The sequence below is a fragment of the Marmota monax genome, unplaced genomic scaffold, assembly GCF_021218885.2.
Source record: "Marmota monax isolate L192 unplaced genomic scaffold, Marmota_monax_Labrador192_F-V1.1 WCK01_AAM20220418_F8-fsc00092, whole genome shotgun sequence".
NCBI classification, from domain to species: Eukaryota; Metazoa; Chordata; class Mammalia; order Rodentia; family Sciuridae; genus Marmota; species Marmota monax.
In genome coordinates, this window is record NW_026692583.1 from 1,327,024 (window position 1) to 1,351,740 (window position 24,717).

Below are 24,717 nucleotides of genomic sequence, written 5' to 3' on the forward strand. Positions count from 1 at the left end.
GTAGGGGATGAGAGTGTAGCTCAGTGATACAGCTTGTGCCTAGCATGCATGAGACCCTGGATTTCACCCCTAGCACCACAAAAATTTTAACTTTTTTTTTTTTTTTTATTTTTTTAATCTACTTTCCCCAGTACTTTCACAAATACTTGTGGTGAGGCTGAACTGGGGATTGAACACTCAGGGACTTTGGTACCTTATCACTAAGCCACATCCTTGGCTCTTTTTACTTTTTATTTTGAGACAGGGTCTCACTAATTTGCTTAGGGCCTTGCTTCATTGCTGAGGCTGGCTTTGACCTTGCAGTCCTCCTGCCTCAGCCTACAGAATCATTGTGATTACAGTCCTGTGCCATGTACCCAGCTGCAAAACGTAATTTAAATAGTGATAAATGTTATGAGAAAAATGAAAATGGGAAATATTACCAAGTGTGTAAAGAGAGCCAGTTATTTTTTTTTAGGTTGGTAAAATCAGAGAAGTCCTCTTTGAGTTGGTGGCTTTAAGGAAGACCCAAAGTAAAAGGTACTTCTGGGTAGATGGGATAGCAAATAAAAATGCTTAGTGGTGGTTGAGAAATAAAAAGAAGCCCAGTAGGATGATTGGAGTTGAGTTCATAATGGGGGGATAATGAAAGGGATTGGGCTGGGAAGGTGAGCAGGGGCTATATCATCTAGGTCTTTGCTGGTATCTCAGCTCAAAATCCACTTTTCTCAATGCTGCTCTGTGAAATCAGGGCTACAAATCATAATTCTTGCCAGCTAGAGTTGGTTCTGTTATTAGGAGTGGAGGAGGAAGGACAAAAGGCTGGCAGAGAAGGGACTTACTCTTGGCTCACTCCCATGTCCTTACTGTACCTGCTCCCTATGTAGTGACATTCTACTCTGGCAGTGGCATTTAATTCAGTCTCCAAGTTCTTTCCATACTCACAGAAACAACCTCCATGGCCAGGTATGGTGGCGCACTCCTGTAATTCCAGTGGCTAGGTAGGCTGAGACAGGAGAGTTGCGAGTTCAAAGCCAGCCTCAGCAACTGCAAGGCACTAAGCAACTCAGTGAGACCCTGTCTCTAAACAACCTCAAAATATGGCTGGGATGTGGCTCAGTGGTTGAGTGTCCCTGAGTTCAATCCCTGGTACTAAAAAAAAAAAGAAAGAAAGAAAAGAAAAGAAACAACCTTCATGTACACCCCCAGAATGCCAGCACCACCCCCACTCAGAATTCTGGGCCCCAGTTTTGTAGGCCGTGGGAGGGCCAGCAGCTACTTGGTGGCACCCCTTTCTTGGAGGCAGAAGAACCAGCTCTCCAGGGCTCCCCCTCCCACTTTACCAGCTCTGCTCACCCCACCTTGTTCTGCAGCCTTGGAGACATGGTCACTGCTTCCTGTACTGGTGATTTATATCACCTCAATATTCCCCTTTTTGCTTTTTTAGTCCTCTGGCACCTGTTTCATGAATTTCCTATTTTAAACTCTGTTTTTCTGACTGGACCCTAACTGTCACAGAGGCTTAATAAGAAGTTAGATTTATGGAGCTGAGGTTGTGGCTCAGTGGTAGTGTACTTGCCTAGCATGTATGACGCCCTGAGTTCGATTCTCAGCACCATATACAAATAAATAAAATAAAGGTCCATCAAAAACTAAAAACTAGGGGCTGGGGATGTGGCTCAAGCGGTAGCGCGCTTGCCTGGCATGCGTGCGGCCCGGGTTCGATCCTCAGCACCACATACAAACAAAGATGTTGTGTCCGCCGATAACTAAAAAATAAATATTAAAAAATTCTCTCTCTCTCTCTCTTCCCCCCCACCTCCTTCTCTCTTAAAAAAAAAACTAAAAAACATAAAAAAAGAAGTTAGATTTTATTGATTGATTGATTGATTGATTGTTGTTCCACATAACACGATACCTTTTTTTTTTTATTTATTTATGTATGTGGTGCTGAGGATCGAGCCTAGTGCCTCACACATGGAAGGCAAGAGCTCTACCACTGAACCACAACCCCAGCCCCCACCCCCCACTAACTGGTTTTAAGCAAAGGATAGATAGATAGGTTGGGAAATCTGAAGAATAACTCTAATTGCAAAGCGTGACATAAGTTATGTGTTTCTACTTTAAGACTTGGAATCTTGGAATAATGTGGCACATTTCTAGATTGTCTATTTATTAGATTCCTTATTTCCTGAGGTGGACACATTATGTCAGTGCAATCACACAAATGCTAAGATGACTTTCATTATTCTAGTGTTATCTTTGTGTTCATATTTACTCCAGATATTTGCCATTGTTAAATACTTTGTGTTAGTATCAGTTCTTGCAAGATTTCCCCCCGCCCCCCCAGGGATTGAACCCAGGGTGCTTAATACTGAGCCACATTCCCAGCCCCTTTTTTTAAATTTTGAGACAGGGCCTCTTTTAGTTGCTGAAGCTGGCTTTGAACTTTCAATCCTCCTGCCTCAGCCTTGTTAGCCACTGGGATTACAGGCTTTTTCAACCATGCTGAGAAGTTCTTGTAAGGTCTGTGCCAAATGGGATATGTACAGAGTTGCTTTTCAGTATCCAAGGGGATTGGTTACAAGACTCCTTTCCCCCAGGATATCAAAATTTATGGTTGTTCAAGTCCCTAATAGAAAAGTATAGAACCTATGTACATTCTTTTTACATACTTTAAGTCATTTTCTAGATGTTTTATGATATCAAATACAATGTGAATTCTATAAAAGTGGTGATTTCGTTGAATCATTGAGGGAATAATGCCCTGAACAAAAAATCTATCTGTGTTCTGTACAGATTCAGCAATATTTTCCATCCCGGGTTGGCTGAATCCATGGATGTAGAACCCACAGATATGGAGGGCCCACTTTCACAGCCAGTGGCCACTGTGGTCGGCTAACTCCATCCCATTCTTCCACTATAAATACTCACACACGCACATACATGCACACGTGCAGAGTATTACATATATATGCATATATGTTTTACATGTAAACACATATATAATTCCCTTTCCATATGTACACACACTAATATGAATAACACATATGCTGTATATAATATACTTAAAACTAAAACAATGTAAACTACTGCATGGGTTTGTTAGGATTAAGTGATAAAAATGAATATAATGCATATATGATGTAGGAATTTGAAATTTTTAGCCATTTAGCAGTGAACAAAATAGTTACAAAATCACATCTTAGTGGATTGTTGTAATTTAGAGTTAGCAACACTTCCTTCCTTAGACTTTTCCTTGGTGTCCTAGGAAGGTGGCCAAAACTTTTCTTTTAAGTAGCCCTGTAAGAAAAGTTTCTATAGTCAGGTTTCTCTTGTCATTGGACATGTAGAAAATGAACAGAAAATATGGTTTCAAGGGCTTAAAAATTGGTGTCAGATGAAATATTCTCCAAGTAACATTTTATTTTATTATTTTTTTTAATATTTATTTATTTATTTTTTTAGTTTTCGGCAGACACAACATCTTTGTTTGTATGTGGTGCTGAGGATCGAACCCGGGCCGCACGCATGCCAGGCGAGCGTGCTACCGCTTGAGCCACATCCCCAGCCCTCCAAGTAACATTTTATGTTTAATAAGCCTTTTTTTCTTGGGGTTGGGGTTGCCTAGCATGCTTGAGGCACTGGGTTTGATTCTCAGCACCACATACAAATAAGTGAAAATAAAAGTCCATCAACAACTAAAAAATATTTTTTAAAAAGATAAGTTTTTTTTTTCTTTCTTATCTGTCAAATGGCTATAGCTTCTTTTCTCTCCACGTTCTCTCTTTACAAAAAGATATGACTGTGCACGGTGTAGCATACCTGTAATCCTAGCAGCTCGGGAGGCTGAGGCAGGAGGATCCTGAGTTCAAAGCCAGCCTCAGCAAAAGCAAGGAGCTAAGCAACTCAGTGAGACCCTGTTGTTAAATAAAATATAAAATAGGGCTGCGGATGTGGCTCAGTGGTCAAATGCCCCTGAGTTCAATCCCTAGAACTTAAAAAAAAGTGGGGAAAAAAAAAAAAAGATATGGGCTAGGATGTAGCTCCTTTGTAGAACCCTTGCCTGGCATGCACACTGCCCTGAGTTTGTTCCTCAGCAACACACACACACATACACACACACACAAACATATTATAAACCAGTTATGCAATTCATTGGGAAGTCCTTTGAGACATATATATATATATATATATATATATATATATATAATTTTTATTTGTTTATTTTTATGTTGTGCTGGGGAATGAACCCAGGGCCTCACAAATGCAAGGCAAGCAGAGTATTACGTATATATGCATGAGCTACAACCCCAGCCCAAGTCCTTTGAGTTTTAAAAACTATCATCTTATCCAGGTACAGTGGCACAGGCCTGTGGTGCTAGGGATCCAACCCAGAGCCTCATGCATGTGAGAGAACACTCTACCAACTGAGCTACATCCCCAGTCCTAGGAAGTTTTCTTAATAGTTACAATAGTTTGCTAAGGTTTCTGTAACAAAGTATCACAAACCGGATGGCTTACACAGCCAACTTCTCACCTGGAGGCTAGAAGTCCAATATCAAGGTTTTGGCAGGGGTGGTTCCCTGAGAGGGCTGAGGAAGAAAGTGCACACCTGTCATCCCAGAGGCTCTGGAGGCTGAGACAGGAAGATCACAAGTTCAAGGCTAGCCTGGACAATTTAACAAGGCCCTAGGCAATTTAGCAAGATCCTGTTTCAAACATTAAAACAGGTTGGGGATGTGGTAAAGTGTCCCTGGGTTCAAAACCTGGATATTAGGGGGGGGGAAAGGGTCACCCCAATATTTGCCAGCTTTTCCACATGATTCTTAGGTACCTGACATACTTAAAGTCAAGTGACTCGAGCTGGGTGCAGTGGTGCATGCCTGTAATCCCAGCGACTCAGGAGACTGGGGCAGGAAGAAGGAGGCTGAGGCAGGAAGATTGCAAGTTTAAGGCCAGCATGGGGAACTTAGTGAGACCCTGTCTCAAAATAAAAAGTAAAGGGGCTGGGATTGTGGCTCAGCGGTAGAGCGCTCGCCTAGCACAGGCGGGCCCCAGGTTCGATCCTCAGCACCACATAAAAATAAAGGCATTGTGTTGTGTCCATCTACACCTAAAAATAAATAAATAAATATTAAAAAAAAAGTAAAAAGGACTGGTGATGTAGCTCAGTGGTAGAGCACCCCTGGGGACCATCACCAGTTAAAAAAAAAAAAAAGTAACCCTGGAATTGAGGCTCCCTAGCCTGACTCTAAGTCAATCACTTCGGCTTTGCAATAGTTGAGTATTCCAGTTGGCCAAACCTGGCTTTCAAGCTCAACTCTGATGCTGTGTGGGGGTGAGGGTTGGTGTCTTTTGAGAGGACTTTTAAGAGGGGGAGATAAAATGGAGGTACTCTATGAGAAGAAAGAAGGATGGATTCTGAACAGTCAGAAACAACTACTGTGTTTACCCTGAGGTCTGCCATTTTGAAAGAAAACCATAAATACTTCAGCCGCATTCCAGTATCCTCTGCTGCATTAGCTATTTCAGACCACTCATTTCTTGAAACTTTACTCCCTTGGCATCCATGAAATAATCTCTCCCAGATTCAACTTGGTCTCCTTGACTGATCTATCTCAAGCTCACTGGGCACTCACCTCTTAGATGGGAACTCTAGGGTCAGCTCCTGGTCCTTGCTCTTGTCTCTGCAGTCTCTCCTAGTACACTCTCATATTCTCCCCTGTCATAACCCCCATCAGGAACCTCAGCATGTTGATTCCAGCCACTTTCTAAACACTGCCATTGGACTTCCCATAGGCTTTCAATTCCTTTATGATAAGATGGGTGCAGTGGCACATAATCCCAGCTACTTGGGAGGCTGAAGCAGGAGGATCACAAATTCAAGGACAGGGCTGGGGTTGTGGGCTCAGCGGTAGAGCGCTCGTCTAGCACGGGCGAGGCCCTGGGTTCGATCCTCAGCACCACATAAAAATAAATAAACAAAATTAAGGTGTTGTGTACAACTAAAAAAATAAATAAATATTTAAAAAAAAAAAAAAATTCAAGGACAGCCTGGGAAGCTTAGTGAGACCCTGTTTCAAAGTAAAAAATAGAAAAAGAAGCCGGGTTCAGTGAGGCGTGCCCATAATACCACTGACTTTGGAGACTTAGGTAGAAGGATTGCATGTTCCAGGCCAGCTTCAGCAATTTATTTTTGTTTTATTTATTTATTTAGATATTGGGGACTTAACCCAGGGGCACTTTACCACTGAGCCACCTCTCCAGTCCTCTGTTTTTTTTTTTTTTTTTGAGACAGGGTCTCACTAAATTGGTTAGGGCCTCGCTGAGTTGCTGAGGCTGGGCTCAAACTTGTAATCCTCTTGCCTTGGCCTCCAAAGTCTCTGGGATTACAGTCATGTGCCACCACACCTGGCTTGAGTCAGCCTTGTTAACCAACATAAAGCATGACTTTGTCAAGTGTAAACCTAATATTTTAAAAAGACTAGCATCTTCTGTTTTCATATGCTTGAGATCCCTTGGCTGTCACATAAGAACCAAGGAGCGGCTACTGGAGAGACCACGTGGGCAGGTCTAAGAGTGAGATATCAGCTACTCCAACATCCCAGCTGAGCCCAGCCCATGGTTGACCCATCAGCTAGTTATAGTCATCCAACAAATAACTATTAGCAACATTTGCTTAGCTAAGTAAGCCCAGCCTGATTTGCAACATCATAAGAAATTACAAAGTGGTTGTTGTGCTTAACCTTTACATTTTGGGGTAGCTGGTTACATGGCAGTAGATAAGGAAACCATTCTCTGCACCTGAAGCCAAAGCCATTAACTTTCTCTTTATACTTGCTTCTCTTCTTGGGAACATAGTTTCAACTTATTGCATCATTATCTAGGGTAGAACCCAAGCCAGAAACTGAGGTATCACCCTAGATTCCTCTCTCTCCAGTATTGCTATCCAACAAGTTGCCGTTTTTTTTTTTTTTCCTGCCTTTACCTCCTAAATATTTCTTGAACTTAGTCATCTTTTATTGTTCAACATTTCTGCTCTGGTTCAGGTTCTTACCTTCTCTTGGCCTTTCTGGCCTTCATATCTGGGGCCCAGTCCTTCTCCTCTGCCCTGCTGGGGCTGGAACCCAGGTCCTTGTGCTGGTGCTCTACCTGAGCCACACCCGGTCTCCTGCAGTACAGTTCTCAGAGCCCTCTGCGCCACTCCATGGCTTCCAGAGTGACCTAGCATGCACATGCAAGTGTGGTGGTTTTCTGCACAGGAGGTTTCCGAGTTCCCCATAGTTTACGGAATAAAGTCTAAACTCAAAATCTCGAGAATAAAGGTTCTTTGAGAATGGCCTTCAAATACTTTTTGCAACTTTTTCCTTACTGTGAACTTTTTCTTGGTACTAGGGTTTGAACCCAGGGGCACTTTACATTGAGCTATATCCCAGTCCCAGAGAGAGAGAGAGAGAGAGAGAGAGAGAGAGAGAGAGAGAGAGAGAGAGAGAGAGAGAATTTTTTAATATTTATTTTTTAGTTTTTGGTGGACACAACATCTTTATTTTATTTGTATGTGGTGTTGAGGATCGAACCCAGCGCCATGCCAGGCGAGCGCGCTACCGCTTGAGCCACATCCCCAGCCTTATTTTTCAAAAAAATTTAATATTTATTTTTAGTTGGACACAATATCTTTATTTATTTATTTTTATGTGGTGCTAAGGATCGAACCTGGGGCCTCGCATGTGCTAGGCGAGCGCTCTACCGCTGAGCCACAACCCCAGCCCTTTATTTTTTATTTTGAGACAAGATCTGAATAAGTTGGTGAGGCTGGTCTCAAACTTGAGATCCTCCCGTCTCAACCTCGCCACAAGTTGCTGGGATACAAGTGTGGCCACCACATGCTTTGTTTGTATTAATCAAAGTTCAGGAAGGAGACAGAGACTATACCAGTTTAAAAAAAGAAAAGAAACTACAACAGGTTTTTGTTTGTATGTTTTGGGGGGAATTGGAGATTGAATTCAAGGGTGCTCTACTACTTAGCTACATCCTTAGACCTTGTCTGTCTTTCTTTCTTTCTTTGGACCCAAGGGCCCCTGGCTCCCCTCCCTCCCTGCTTTCTTTCTTTCTTTCTCACACAAGACAAGCATTGTACCAACTGAGCTATATCCCCAGCCCTGCTTTTTATTTTTTGAGACAGGGCCTAAGTTGTTGACATTGGCCTTGAACTTGTGATTCTCCGGTCTGAGCCTCCAGAATCTCTGGGATTACAGGGGTGTGCCATAGTACCTGGTTACACCAGTTATTTAATGGAGGTGATATAAGGCTTTGCTACCTAGGTAACTGAAAGGGTAAGAGAGTACTTCAAGATATCACAGGTAGCACCTGCAGGAAGCAGGTCTCACCATTAAGCACAGGGGCCACAGAACAAGAGCTGGTATAATTTAACCTTAGAAACCTGGAGCAGGGGCCTCATGTCACTGGAACTCAAACTCCAAGGAGGGAGTTCCGCTCAGCTGGTGCTCACGTCCCTGAGCTTAGAGGGCCCCCTGTGGGGCCTCTGGTGGGTCCTGGAGTCTCAGGGGAAAGGACTGGCCTGATGAGGCTAGTTCTGCAAGCTCCATTCCGCTGCTGCAGGAAGGAAGCACAGCTGCCAGGGTGGAGAGGTGCTGCTTAGAGGACAGTCATAGGAAACCTTTTCCTATGTGCTCAGCATAGCTGAGTCTCTCTAGCACTTTCCACTGTGCAGTTAACAAAGAACATCTGGAGAAGCAGAAACGTAGTTTGAGTGCATTACAAAGCCCAGTATAGGAGCTTGGGTTTGGGCCTGAGGGACAAAAACCCATACCCTGCCTTTTATTGTCCTTTTTACTTGCTTTGCTTGCAGCCACCTGTCTCAGGACATTTGCATGTGCTGTTTCCTCTTCATTAACTGCATCTCCCTCTTCTTTTATCTATCTTCTTTTATCTCCCTCTTCTTTTATCTTCTTTTACCTTCTATTCTTTCTTTCTTTTTAGGTTCACATAAAAATTGAGTGGAAACTATAGCGATTTCTATTTTTTATGATTTTTTTTTCTTTTCACATTTTTTTGTGGAGGGGTACCAGAGATTGATCTCAGGGGCACTCAACCACTAAGCCATATCCCCAGCCCTATTTTGTATTTTATTTGAGACAGGGTCTCACTGAGTTTCTTAGTACTCTTCCTTTGCTGAGGCTGGCTTCGCACTTATGATTTTCCTGTCTCAGACTCCTGAGCTGCTGGGATTACAGGCATGTGCCACCACACCAGGCCTCTTTCCACATTTTTTATTGGTGTATTATTATTATACATAATGATGGGATTTGTTGTTACGTATTTGTACCTGCACACACACACACACAATATAACAATATAATGTGACCGACATCCCTCCCAGCATTTCCCCTCCCTCCTCCCACCCCTGGTCCCTTTCCTTTACTGATCCCCCTTTGATTTTCATGATATCTGCTCAACACCTTTCTTTTCTTTTTTCCTCTTTAGCTTCCACATGAGAGAAAACATGACTCTTGACCTTCTGAGTTTGGCTTGTTACGTTGAACATAATTTCTCTAGTTCCATCTATTTTTCTTCAAATGACATAATTTCATTTTTCTTTATAGCCGAATAAAATAGATAACACCTACTTTTCAAATCTTAGTTCAGTCCTTACTTCCAAAGAAGCCAAGACAGCCCTGATGAGGTCAGATTCCCCTTTGGTGGGCTTGGCCAGCTACTTTGTAGCACACTCACAGTTTTTACATTTTGTGTAATGTTTTGATTCATGTCCACTAGTCTGTAAGGGCATTGATCTCAAGGGTGGAAACCATCCCATCTTATTTTCCTTAAACTGGGATTCCTGGCCACTAACGTAGCGCCTAGCATATGGTAAGCAGGCCTGTAAACATTTGTTGAATGAAGTGAGAAGTTCTGTGTGAGTAGTGGATATCATGCCTGAATAAGGATATGCTGGATCTTCTGCTTCTAGTAGCATCGCTTCTGGGTATAGCTGGCTTTCATCCCTCCCTTTTTTTTTTTTTTTTTTTAGTACCAGGGATTGAACCCAGGGGGCACTTAACTACTGAGCTACACCCCCAGCTCTTATTTATTATTATTATTTATTTTGAGACAGGATCTAGCTTAATTACCCAGGCCTCGCTTAGTTCCTGAGAATGGCTTTGAACTTGTGATCCTCCTGCCTCAGCCTCCTGAGTTGCTGAGATTATAGCCATGTGCCACTACTGCACTCAGCTCATTCCTCTTTGATTCCCTGATATCTCAGTTTCTAAATCCTCATGCAACTTCTGCTGATTTGTGTTATCCTTCAGAGATGCTGTACGTGCATGTGAACAAATCACACACACACACACACACACACAAAAGCAGGCACCACTCATTCAGGCACCTGTCTTTGAACAAGGGGAGTAGCACAGTTGGGCCAACCAGCTCTTCTTCAAAGACATTTAGGCTGTTTCCAATTTTTTACTTTTATAAATAATGCTGCAATAAATTGCCTTGTATATAACACTAGTGTGCATATGTGCAGTTAAAAATATTCCTTGAAACACCATCTTTCACTTTGGTTCAATGTAAAGAGATTATGCAGATAGTAGCAAGCCTCTGGCTTGGATGTTTAGAAAAAAAAGTATCTCAAAGAATGGAAATACTGAGGTCAGGGCTCACTTCCAGAATCTCGTACTCATTTAATCCTAGTGTGCAACTAGAATTGGGGCCACTTGGAAACAACCAATCTCTGAAGACACCCTGTATTAACTAGACCTAATGCCTTAGGTCTCTGCTGCTGTATTTCTTTATCCTTTTATAACATGACAGATTTGACATTGCTTGTTTGCTGTCTTCTGCACTGGGTCATAAGCTAAACTAGCGAATAACAGCAAAAAAGACAAATGAGGTCCTTGTTGTATGAAAAAAAATTAAATATTTTCTTAGTTGTAGATGGACACAATACCTTTATTTTATTTTGATTTTTTTTAGTTGTTGATGGATCTTTATTTTATTTAATTATATGTGGTACTGAGAATTAAACCCAGTACTCACACATGCTAAGCAAGCACTCTACCACTGAGTTGCAACCCCAGCCCATGTGAAAATATTTAAATATTATTTTAATATATGTTTGAAGGTTAAACAAAAGGGAATCTCTATCTCACCATATAAAAATCAAGTCAAAATAGACCAATGACTCAAATGTAAGACCCCAACTGTCAATCTACTAGAAGAAAATGGAGAAAATCCTTCAGGACTTTGGGCAAAGTTTTTTTTTTTTTTTTTTAAGATATAAGCCAAAAGATCAGGCAACAAAAGCAAAAATTGACAAATGGGATTACATTAAACTAAAAATCACAGCAAAGGAAACAATCAACAGAGAGAAGAGATAACCTAAAGAATGGGAGAATATATTTGGGAACTATTCACCTGATTAAGGGACTAATTTAATATGTAGCATATATAAGGAACTCAAAACACTATTCACAATAGCCAAGGTATGGAATCAAAACAACTCAATAGCAAAAAAAAAAAAAAAAAAAAAAATTCAATTAGAGAATGGACAAATAAACCAAATAGACATTTCTCAAGAGTTATATACAAGGACTGGGGTTGTGGCTCAGCTGTAGAGTGCTTGCCTAGCATATGTGAGGCGCCGGGGTCAATTCTAAGCACCACATAAAAATAAATAAATGAAATAAAGGTACTGTGTCCATCTACAATATTTTTAAAGAGTATATACAAATGGCCAACAAGTATATGAAAAAAATGTCAACATCACTAATTATCAGGGAAATGAAAATAAAAAACAAGGCAATGCCATATCACCCAAGTTATAAAGGCTGTTATAAAAAAGACAAAAAATAATAAATGCTGGTGAAGATGTAGAGAAGGGAAACTCTCATACAAAATGGGATGTAAATCAACACAGCCATTATGGAAGACAGAATAGAGGTTCCTCAAAATGGAATCAGAAACAGAACTACCATAGGATCCTACCATCCTGCTATGAGGTATATATCCAAAGGGACTAAAACCAATATGTTGAAGAACATATGCATTTTGTGTGTGTGTGTGTGTGTGTATGGTATGGATTGAACCCAGGGGCTCACTCTATTGCTTGGCCTTTTTATTTTTATTTATTTATTTTTAAAATATTTATTCTTAAGCTTTAGGTGGATACAATATCTTTATTTTACATTTATGTGGTGCTGAGGATCAAACCTGGTGCCTTGTGCATGCTAGGCGAGCACTCCATCACTGAGCCACAACCCCAGCCCCTGACCTTTTTATTTTTTATTCTGATACAGGGTCTTGCTAAGGTGCCCAGGCTGCCCTCAAACTTGCAATCATCCTGTCTTAGCCTCCCAAATTGCTGGGTATAGGGGTGCACTACTGCTACTGGCTGTACTTTTGTTTATTGCAGCACTATTCACGATAGCCAAGGTATGGAATCAAGGAAGGGGGTCCATCCACTGACAAATGGATGAAAAAATTATGTATGTGCAGTGGAATACTGTTAGGTCATAAAAGAGGAATGAAATTCTCTCATTCACAACACAGATGTAACTGGAGGACATATGTTAAGTGAGATAAGTCAGACACAGAAGATCAATACTGCATGCTCTCACTTTTATGTAGAAACTTAAAAATTGATCTCAAAGTAGCAAATATTGTTTGTTTCGTGTGTGTGTGGGGGAATGAAGTACTGGGGTTGAAGTCAAGGGCCTTGCACATGTTTGGCAAGTGCTCCATCACTGAACTATACATCCTAAGCCCCAGAAGTAGAGAATAGCATAGTAGTGGCCTGTACAGTGGCAAATGCTGTAATGCCAACAACGCAGGAGGCCAAGGCAGGATTATAGTGACTTTAGGAGAACCTTAGCAATTTCTCAGAGTAAACAATAAAAAGGGGTGGGGTTGAAGCTCAGTGGTAAAGCACCCCTGGTTTCAATCTCAAGTACAAACACACACACACAGAGGTTACCAGAGCCTAGAAAAGATGTGGGGAGAGGATGATTAATAGGTATAGGAGTACAGCTGGATAGGATTAACTTCTTTCTTTTTCTTTCTTTCTTTTTTTGATACTGGGGATTGAAGCCAGAGGCACTTAATCACTGAGCCACATCTCCAGCCCTTTTTTGTATTTTATTTAGAGACAGTCTCACTGAGTTGCTTAGCCCCTTGCTGTTGCTGAGGTTGGCTTTGAACTCTCCATCCTCCTGCCTCAGTCTCCTGAGCCGCTGAGATTAGAGGCATGTGCCACCATGCCCAGCTAGGATGATAAACTTCTAATGTTTTAGAGCACAGTAGGGTAAAATGGTTGACAACAACTAATTGAGCATTTCAAAATAGCTAGTAAGATAATTTTGAATATTTCCAATGCAAAGAAGTGATTTTTTTTTTTTTTGTATTAGGAATTGCTCCCAGGGTTGCTTAATCCTGAGTTATATCCACAACCCTTTTTTATTTTTATTTTGAGACAAGAGTCTTACTATGTTGTTTAGGGTCTTAAGTTGGTGAGTTATCCTGGAACTTGCAATCTTCTTGCCTCAGCCTTCCGGAGTCCCTGGGATTACAGACATGCATGCACCACCACTCCCCTGGCAGAAATGGTGTTCGATATGACAGATATGCCAAATACCCTGATCATTATGTATTGTATGCATGTATTAAAATGTCACACTGTACCCCATAAATACGTACAATTATTGTCAACTAAAAATAAAAATGTATTCTAAAAATAAAACCATGAAAGTAAAGTGATTACCAAAGTGATCAGCTGGCATTTAAAAATGTTTATAGAAATATGCACACATACGTAATACATATGCATACAAACTCCAGGTTGGAAGATTCATAGTTACCCTCGTCATGCCTATACCCTCCACCCCCATAGTTTCTCTTGGAGAGTTTATACTGCTCCAACTACAGAGCTGGTTCGCTTTCACCAGGAGGCGAGTGAGATGCACAGCCGGTAGGGGGCAAGAATCACCCAGGCCTGCCCATTACCTAAGCAACGGAGTCAAACAGCATTCTCAGAATGACTCTACAAAAGGAAAAGAAGTTAGTATGTCTGGTCTGTTAGGTCTCTTAATCGTAATGAAAGTGAAAGGTGGTAGGGATAAACGTTTCCTACAGCAAACATTAGTTAAGATCAATAGTTGCTTCGGGTGGCCGGAAGAGACTAGAAATGGGACTGCGGTTGCTCACACTCCATAGCATGATAATGGCCGTGGAGGAACCCACGGGCTCCGGGTTAATTGCGGTTTCTCAATAAAGTGCTTTGAACGAGTCTAACAAGCACTGGCTATGTGAATATTATCCAAGGATGGCTAGGCATTGAAGAGCTTTTCCAAGTGACAGAAACACCACTAGGTAACTTTGCGGGCCACAGCAACCCACCAACAGGATTCTGAAAATAGCTTCGAGCCCCTCCTTAGCCGGACTTTGAAAGCTGGCACGGGACGCATGCGCAAGGCCCACCCGCTGACCTCCTGGTGGCAACCCCAGAATGCCGACCTTCTTCCCGACAGCCCGCAGGGGAGAAAGTGAGGGGGAACGGTATTCTCGCGAGGTCTCAGTGAGAGCCGGCGGAAGCAGTAGACACGTGACTGTCCTAGGTGGCCTTCGTTCTCTCCCCTCCCCCTTCTCGGAAACCCGGCCCCCTTACCCCTCGCCCACCCCAGAGCCGCGGTAATGGACCGTTTGGGTTCCGGAGTTCCTTTGGATCCGATCGCTGGTACTAGGCTAGCGAGAGCTAGTGGAGTCCGTTTTTGTTGGCGAAGGCAGAGGGCGGTCAAGATGGGGGGGTGGACTCTAGGAGGGAGGCGGGGCGGAGAAGGGCGCGGGGTGGGGGTGGAGAGGAAGTCACGTGGGACGCGGTGCGGGCTGCGTGCGCGCGGTGCCTTATCCGTCGCCCCGCCCCTCCCCTCCCTGCGGGCGGGGGGCTGGGGGAGGGGCGTCAAGATGGCGGCGGGGAGGTAGGCAGAGCCGGACGCCGCTGCCGCCGCCGCCGCCGCCGCCTCCGCTCCAGTCGCCTCTGGCTCTTAAAGCTCTCACCCCCGGGGAGAAGCTGTCCTGGCGTCGGGTCCCGCGAGGAAAGTAAGTCCTCCCCTTAACCCTTTTCTCTTTCCACTCTCGTCCTCCCGGACAGCCTCCCACTCCCACCTTCCTCGGGGTCCGTGTGGGGCCGGCTGGGGGGGTAACCACCTCGCTCCGGCTTAGGGCCTCGCTCCGGGCTCGCCGACCCCCGCGGCCGCACGGCCCCGGCGGCGGCCCTCTACACTCGCTTCCTCCGCCGTCAGCGCCGGCCCTGCGGTCGCCGCGCGTGGGGCTCTCGGGCCCCGGGAGCCCCGCTGTCCCGAGCCGGAGGTACCCCTGCGGCTGGGGAGGCGGGGGCTGCGCACGCCGGCGGCGCCGGGTCGCCCCCTTTGCTTCCGCGCACGACCCGGTGGCGAGGTCCCGGACCCGCGGGGAAAGTGAGCTCGGGGTCCTTCCAAGTCCTCCTGCCTTGGTCCCGGTTTAGGGCGAGGGAAGGAGGCGACGGGTCGCTTTTCCTGAGTCTGTCTGCCTCGCCGGCGGTTTTCCGAGAAGCCCTTAGGGCAGCGGAGAAGGTTGGCGGGACACATGGAGGCTCCCTTCACGCCTCGCCCCGCGATTAGCTTAGTTTTGCCTCCAGCGAGCCAGCAAGCTCGTCTCGTAGACCCTGAGGGTAGGCACACAGGCGAGGGAATGGCGGTTGGGCATTTGCTTGCTGTGGGAGTGCTTGTGTACCAAGCATTCAAAGTTCCCCAGAGCAGTGTCTGCTCATGGGTTTCCCAGAAGTATTTCGGGATCGGTTTAACCGCTGAGGAGATTTGGATATTCGTGAACCCTTGTGATTGTTTCTTTTCTGACCCTGGCATCCAGCTCCTCCCCTTTCCACCCGGCTTTGTGCTTCTGTTTGGTTAATGTTTGCGGACCACTAACTTGATCCTCGCACAGACAAGCTCTATTTATGTGCGTGGTCCGTTTACTGTGGGAGGCTTTTGTTTTTGGGAGTCGCTGGTTGAGAAACGTGGGAAAAGAACCGGCGAGAAAAGGAGAGTCAAATAAAGCAACGTTTTTATCCATTGAATTGCGCAGCCAATTGTAACCGCACCCGGAAGTTTGTGCTGAACACGTGTTGAGGGAAGGTTAAAATCTGGTCCCCTTTGACCTTTAAAAGTTCATGTGAGCAGTTTATGTTAAATTATATGTTTCATATTCTCCAGACAGCCTGAATTTGGGATGAAAGAATACTAAAGTGCCGGGCAAGGGGGTCCAGCAAACTGTCAAATTCTTAAGTGCCCCAGCTGGAATCAACTTAGCACTTGCAGATGGATTCTGTTTTCCCCGTATTTTCCAGTGATCAAGAATTGATTTTCATAATTAGTGGGAAAAACCATATCATTGCACAAAAGATAGCTTATACAGAATTTCTGGGATGAAATGCAGAATTTGCTACTGGTCATTGGAGTAGGACGTTAATTTTGCAAGGAACAGACGTGCTTTCATCTTGTAAAGAATTGTTTCTAAAATTTTCCTGACAAAAGACATCTTTTCTTTGGCTTCTACTTAGCTCCCAATCTTTATTCCATGCAACTCCCTTAAGTTTTAATTAAAACTTAATTTTAGTTACTGGAGAAGTATTAAAAAGGAGAGCCTAAGTAGTTATTTATTATTCATTCCTTGAATGCTGTTAATACTAGGCAATATATGTTTCCAGAGCTTTGCTGAAATTGTTATTTAAAAATGGGCTGCATGGAGATTTCTTTTCATGCTCTTAGAAGTGATTTGCTTCAAAAGACTTCATCCGCAGATATTTTATTGCATTTCTTAGAGTTTTGAGTTGAGACTTGCCACTTGTGAAGAACAAAAACACTCAGGTCTGATTTCATTGAATGGAACTTAGAGCAAACATTAGTCTCTTTGGGATCCCATGCTTTGCCTGCCTAAAGTTGGTGTAAAGATAGTTTTTGAAAGAAATTGCTTTCACATTAAGTAGCCAGTCAATAACAAAATGATGTAATCCTAAACTTTTTGTAATCATCTTTTTTATAAGCTAATTGACAGATTGACTCATCTGTCCCACTCCCCCCCACTGGGGATTGAACCCAGAGGTGTTCTATTACTGAATTACATTTCTAGTCCTTTTTATTTTGAGAGAGGGTCTCCCTAAGTTGTCCAGGGTGGCCCCAGCAATCTAGTGAGACTCTGTCTCAAAAATGAAAATAACTTGTGACGTAGTTCAGTGGTAAAGCACCACGGTTCAATCCCTAGTACCAAAAAAAAAAAAAAAGTAATCTTGGTATATCACTGAATTTTTCTGTCAGTGGAAAGGCTCTTGAAGAGCAGGAACTGTGTTTTATATTAGTAAGATATAGTGTAAAACCCATTAAACTAACTTCTTGTTTCTTGAGAGGCAACAAATTAGAGTGGTGATTTACAAATATTTGTATTACATCCGCAGTAAGAAATGTTTTATATTGTGAACTAGTGTATATGTGTATACACAAATAACAAATATTTCACAAAATAACGTTTCTCTGTGATAATTTTCTGTTCTATTATTAAATGGGTAAGTATGCTAGCCATCGATTTGAAAACTCATTAACTGTCACTGAAAATATGGTACTCTTGTCCCTTGGATATTTTTGGGAGATGAGTTCTGCAACCCCCAAAAGAGATTACAAAATGTTATCAGATTTGCTTGTAACTTTTGCACATTCTCCGTTATATTTTAAATCATGTTTAGATTACTTATAATACTTAATACAATGTAAATGGTATATAAATAATTGTTTGAGAAATGACAAGAAAAAAGTCTGCGTGTTGGTCTGGGGGTGTAGTTCAGTGGTGGAGCACTTGCCTAGCATGTCCAAGACCTTGGGTTTGTTATGCAACACTGGGTGGTGGGGGGAGTCTACAGTTGAGGACATGAATTTTTTTCCAAGAATTTTTGATTCTCGGTTGGTTGATTGCTTAAATGCGTAACCTGGGGATATTGGGTTGGAAGGGCAGGAACTTGGAGAAGTGTGGTATTAGACCTCCTGGGTTTTGTAATTTTCCAAGCTTGTATAGTTGTTAACTTATTATATTATTTCATCTTTCTAAGTCTGATTTCTCACCTGTGACAAGGGATACTCAAGGGTTATCTTGATTAAAAGAGAAAAACCCAAATATACAGTAAGTATCAAAACCATCTGAATTTGAGCAAGTGGTGATGGAGAGAGTCCTGTCACTTTTCCTCTCTCTCTGATTCTTTCCTGCATTTTTGTTAAAGCATTTTTAAACTTCATATAATTTACATACTCTTATGAATATATTTCTACTGGTTTTGCAGTGGGGGATATTTTATTGAGCAGTGTTCATTAGTAGGTGTTGAAAAATACAGATTATGATGGTGCATGCCTATAATCTCAGTAACTGAGAGGCCAAGGCAGGAGGATCACAAGTATTAAGCCAACTTGGAAAATTTAGGAAACCCTAAGTTTCAAAATAAAATTAAGAAGGGATGGGTATATAGTTCAGTGGTAAAGTTCCCCTGGGTTCAATCCCAGTAATGCAAAAATAAATAAAAACAAAAAGGGCTGGGGATGTAGCTCAGTGGAAGAGTGCCCCTGGGTTCCATCCTCAGTTCCAACAAAACAAAACTTTTTTTTTTTTTTTTTTTTTTTAATCATAATACTCAAGTTTTGTCAAAATGATAGTAACTAGTAGCAAATATTTACTGTAGGTAGCATCACATTCGATATTCAATACAATAGTTCCAGAAGGGAAGTTCTGTTTTTATTTGCCTTTTAAGATAAGGAAACTGAGTCAGGAGGTTATTACTTGACCATTATACCATTAGTGGATGATGTCTGACCCTACAGTCCTCAACCTCTGTGTTGTGCTCTTGTCTTACAGATATGTATCCCTTGTATCTGCTTAGAGCCATAAGGATCCTCTTTAGGTTTCAATGAAAAAAACCTTGTCCCGTTTCAGTATTTATATTCTCAATGGGAACTGTCTCCTTTCTGTCTTCTGATTGGTATTGTTCCTCAGTATTCTCTTCCTGCCAAAGGTGTTTGTTTCTTATTCATCATAGAAATTTTCATAGGCGTACTATTTTGAAATAAGTGATGTTTTCACATACACTTATGATAAACGTTGAAACAGTTTTTTATTGTTTGTGATAATTTGGGGGTTAGGTTGCTGCATGGTAAGTATCACCTGAGGTCTGTGAACTTCTTTTTAAACATACTAATGTGATTTTCTTAACATCTAACAGTATTTAGCATTTATATTATACTTTGTGGATTCAAAGTGAAAATGTTTTCCTTCCCAGGAGTAAGTCTTACTTATTTACAAAACGAGATGGGCTACTATAAGTTTTTAAGGGCTCTATCTGCTTGAGAACTGAAATTGCATGTGTTTATAATAGTTTCAGAATTAGAAATATAATTAAATTTCAGAGTTTTCTTTAATAGCGTTAGAGAATTGGAGTATGCTTTGCTTCTTTTTCTTCTTCACCCCAAGAAAAAATAATTTGTGTCCAGTTGGCTGAGAGAATGGATTCTTAGGTTCCATTTTTGTATAGGATGCATATTACATTAGGAACTTTTTCACTGTTAGCTTGTGCAAAATAATGTCTTTTACAGACATGGTCACTACTCCAAGAGTCTCAAATTGTTATTTATTTGATGTGTAAAAATTTTTTATATTTATGAGGTACAACTTGTTCTAGTATTTGAATACATTTGAAACAGCAAGATTGTGATTCCTCTGAGTGAATTCTGAGCTGATCACTGAGTGTTATTTATAAATGTTGCTGTCTTTAATGAGCATCAAAATCTCTCCCCACAATTCCCTTCCATGATGATAGTTTTGTACTTTTAATGCTCATTGTTAAGAAAATACATTTCAAAAAGCTATAACATTTTTTAGTGAATTTATATTTCATTAATAAATGGTATTTCTATACTTTGAGTATAAATACACAGGACTTGGTATGATGGATTAATGAATCTATTGAACTACAAGGGCTCTGTGGTCTGTAGTTTAGAATTTGCTGCCTTAAAACAGTACTTTGGGGTGTGGTGAATAGGCTAAGGCAAGAGGATGGCATGAGCCCAGGAGTTTGGGAACAGCCTGGGAAACATAGCAAGACCCTGTCTCTTTTTTGCTGGACAGGGGTACTGGGGATTGAACTCAGGGGCACTCAACCACTGAGCCATGTCCCCAGCCCTTTTTTGTATTTTATTTAAAGATAGGGTCTCACTGAGTTTCTTACTTAGCGCCTTGCTTTTGCTGAGGCTGGCTTTTAACTCACAATCCTTCTGTCTCAGCCTCCTGAGCCCCTGGGATTACAGGTGTATGCCACTACACTCAGCTAAGACCCTGTTTCTTAAAAAAATAAAAACGTTCTTTTGTTTCAAATGTAAACCAATGATTTCTAATTTTACAAAAAATAGATAATATTTTGATAGTTTCTGAAGTTTTATTACTCTTTTTTTTTTTAGTTGTAGTTGGACACAACACCTTTATTTCACTTGTTTATTTTTGTATGTGGTGCTGAGGATTGAACCCAGGGTCTCGCACGTGTGAGGCGAGCGCTCTACCTCTGAGCCACAACCCCAGCCCAGTTTTATTACTCTTGAGTCAAGATTAACCATAGCAAAGAGTGTGGTGATGCAACTCTGTATGTAATACCAGCAACTCTGGAGAACTGCAAGTTCAAGGCTAGCCTCAGCAACTTTAGCAGGACCCTGTCTCTAAGTAAAAAATAGAAAGGGCTGGGGATATAGCTCAGTGGTAAAGCACCCCTGGGTTCAGTCCCCAGTACCAAAAAAAAAAGCATAGCTCGTGGCCCAAGACACCCTGTTCCCACAGATCATTGGTTCTAATGAACCAATGTGGGTTAAAAAATGTTTTTAAAGCATTAGTTTAGAGCTCTAGGTACCATGTACTAGGATAATTGTAAAGCATGATCAAATATGTTTATATTAGAAAAATGGATAAATTTTATTGTAAATGAATATTGGGACATTTCTTCTTTTTTTGTGTCCCTGTCATCCATTCCTTCGTATTCTTTTTTTTTGGGGGGGGGATGAGGATTGAACTCAGGGGCATTTGACCACTGAGCCACATCCCAGTCCCTATTTTGTGTTTTAGTTAGAGATGGGGTCTCACTGATTTGCTCAGTGCCTCACCATTGCCGATGCTGACTTTGAACTCGCGATTCTTCTGCCTTAGCCTCCCCAGCCATTTCCTCATATTATTTTCATCTTACTGTCTAGTACTTTATTCCTTGCCCCTTCAGGATTTTTTTGTTTTTGTTTTTCTTGGTGCTAGGTATTGAACATAGAGGTACTCTACCACTGAACTATGTCTCTAGCCCTTTTTTATTTTTTGCAACAGGTTCTTGCTAAATTGCTGAGGCTGGCCTAGAATTTGAAATCCTCCTGCCTCAGCCTCCTGTGTAGCTAGGATTATTGGCAAGTGGCCCTCCACCCAGCCCCGCTTCAGTTTCAATCTCAGTCTGGCATTTATTCCAAAATAAGGTATTGAAACTTCTTAGGTTATTAACATCAGCTTTACTCATTGGAAAGAAGACCCATGAGGGCTGGGGATGTGGCTCAAGTGGGTGGCGCGCTTGTCTGGCATGCTTGGGGCGCTGGGTTCGATCTTCAGCACCACATTAAAAATAAAATAAAGATGTTGTGTCCATCGAAAACTAAAAAATATTAAAAAAAAAAGAAGACCCATGGCCTTTAAGAGTTTAAACTATGTAGATTTTAATCTTCTACCACTCCCTGTTGAGTGAATTTAGGTAATTTAAGCTTTCTGAACTTCAGTTTCAGTGGTAAAAATTAAATTACCTATTTTATTCAGGGTGGTTGTGAGTTTACTGATGGTAATGTATATGAGGAGCCTGACATTGTATCAGGTTTGTGGAACATACTTGGTCACTGTCAGTTTCCTTATCTTGCTCTTTCCTGCTCAAAATGTTTTTTCTTTCCTACACTTCTTTTTCTTTCTCTGTATATTGTTGGCAAAGTCTGTTTTGGGTTCTATTTTTGGTGGTGCTGGGGATTGAACCCAGGGCCTGGGCCTAGTGCATGCTAGGCTGGTATTGAACTACACCCCCAATTTTTTTGAGAAAAACAAGTATAGTCAGATTTTTCATGTTTATATATATAAATTGGTTATTTCAGATAGATTGAGAAAAGTTGAAACTGAGAATACACTGTTTTGTTTCCCTTCTCTTTAAGATGGGAAATCCATCTTGGAGGAAGAATGCTTTCTTCTGGCTCCTGAGATCATTATATTTTGAAAAACCCCAACTTAAATTGAACTTGTTTACTCCTAAATTAACCACTCCTAAATTAACCACTTTGTTTACTGCAAAAACAAAAACACAAAACCCAAATAACACTTCACATAACTTGTCCTTAAAATTTCCTGGCTCAACTTTTTTTTTTTTTTAATATTTATTTTTTCGTTGTAACTGGGCACAATATCTTTTATTGTATTTATTTTATTTTTTGTGGTGCTGAGAATTGAACCCAGGGCCTCGTAGATGTAGACGAGCGATCTACTGCTGAGCCACAATCCTAGCCCCATCCTGTCTTAACTTTTATGTTTTCATTTTCTCATGGCTTAACTTTTTTGAGGGAGTGATAGTGAGAGTTCTGGGATTGAATTTGGGGACACTTGGCCATTGAGCCACATTCTCAGCTCTATTTTGTATTGTATTTAGAGACAGGGTCTCACTGAGTTCCTTAGCAGCCCGCTTTTGCCGAGGCTAGTTTTGAACTTGCTATCCTCCTGCCTCAGCCTCCCAAGCCGCTGGGATTACAGTTGTGAGATATCACACCTGTTTTATGGCTTAATTCTTAATTGTCTGTTAATTCTTAATTTCTCTGGAATGTGTTATATTCTCTCAGTCATTCTGAGTTTATATTTAAGTCTGATGTATTATTTCTCCTAATTGTCCTGGAATATTCTCTCCTCTCCCTGCAATTCAGATCTATCATCTCTCTCTTGGTCTGCTGTAGCAGTTTTCCAATATGTCTTCCTGCTTCTGATCTTAGTCTGATTCTTCTCTATATTTGCTTCCCCACTGGTTTTGAGTAATCTTTCTAAATCGCAAGTCTACTGTCTCAAGTGGTCATCCATCTGAAAAGCTCTTTTAGTTACCTGTATTACCCACAGGATTAAGTGAACCTTCTAGAATGGTGGATAGTACTGTGGGTGATATAAGTTTTTTTTTTTTTTTTTTGTATGTGTGTGTGTATGTGTTGTTGGAGATTGAACCCAGGGCCTTGGTCATACTAGGCAAGGCTTCTACATTCCCAGCCAAATTCTGTCATCCCTTCATGATGTTTAGAGAGTCTTGTCCACATGGTGATTTCCTCCTTGAGACTAGGTCTCTATTATCTTTGTCATCTCTCTAACTAGGCAAAGTTCACTTTTTCTTTCTCTGATCCCATGGTCAACCCCTTTTTTGTTTTTGTTTACTGGGGATTGAACTCAGGGGCACTAAACTACTGAGCCACATCCCCAGCCCTATTTTGTATTTTATTTATAGACAGGGTCTCACTTGCCTTGCTTTTGCTGAGGCTGGTTTTGAACATGAAGTCCTCCTGCCTCATTCTCCTAAGCTGCTGAGATTTCAGGGGTGCACCATGCACATGGCCCCACGTGGATTTTTATATATATTTATATATATACATACAGTTGTATGTATATATACATATAGTTGTAGATGGACACACTATATTTATTTATTTTTAAAATTCTATTTATTTTAACATATATATATTTTAACATTACATATATATGTAATATTACATATATATATTACATAAATCTATTTCTTTTTTTTTTTTTAAAGGGCGGGGGAGAGAGAATTTTAGTTTTCGGCGGACACAACATCTTTGTTTGTATGTGGTGCTGAGGATTGAACCCGGGCTGCATGCATGCCAGGCGAGCGCGCTACCGCTTGAGCCACATCCCCAGCCCCAATATATTTATTTTTATGTGTGCCAGTACCTCACATGTGGGAGGCAAGTGCTCTACCACTGAGCCACAACCCCAGCTCCCCCCCAACCCCATGGAGTTTTGTAGACATATTCTTGCTGTGATTGACATACTTTTCTATCCTTTCCATTTCAGTCTGAGCTTTCTGGAATTGAAGACTTATTCTTATTTTTCTCATTTCCTGACATATATCAGGTTCTTCATAAATATTGAATGATGGATTATTTATATTTGGAGAAATGTTAATGTTTTTTTATGTTACTATTTAATATTTTGTCCTAAAGATGGTGGAACCAGGGCAAGATTTACTGCTTGCTGCTTTGAGTGAGAGTGGAATCAGTCCAAATGACCTCTTTGATATTGATGGTGGAGATGCAGGGCTTGCAACTCCAACGCCTACCACTCCAGTTCAGCAGGTAAGTTTTTTAAGCCTGTTAAAAGAGTAGAATTTTTTCTTAATTTGTAGTTTTCACTTATAGAAATAGATACTATTAAATTTTTAATTTTAAGTATACATGTATTTTTCTGTTGAGTATTTGTCTTCATAAGGTAGAAAATATTTGCAATGAAAACCAAGATATGGTATTATATATTTATAAACATAAGAGATGAATTTATTGAGTTTTTGAGGGAGTATCATTAATCTCCTTTATGGTTGTCTTTGTAGTTATATAGGGA

At 41.4% G+C, this 24,717-nt stretch overlaps 1 protein-coding gene across 5 annotated transcripts in view; it reads left to right on the forward strand.

Annotated features, from left to right (window-relative positions):
* The first annotated feature begins 14,935 nt into the window (after positions 1-14,935).
* Sbno1 (strawberry notch homolog 1) overlaps positions 14,936-24,717 on the forward strand; it is a 57,505-nt gene continuing 47,723 nt past the window's right edge. For all 5 annotated transcript variants that reach the window (XM_046446039.2, XM_046446041.2, XM_046446040.2 and 2 more), the window contains exons 1-2: positions 14,936-15,093; positions 24,324-24,455. In XM_046446039.2, coding sequence (XP_046301995.1) covers positions 24,324-24,455 — 132 coding nt within the window. In that variant the 5' untranslated portion in view covers positions 14,936-15,093. The remainder of the gene's footprint in view (positions 15,094-24,323; positions 24,456-24,717) is intronic.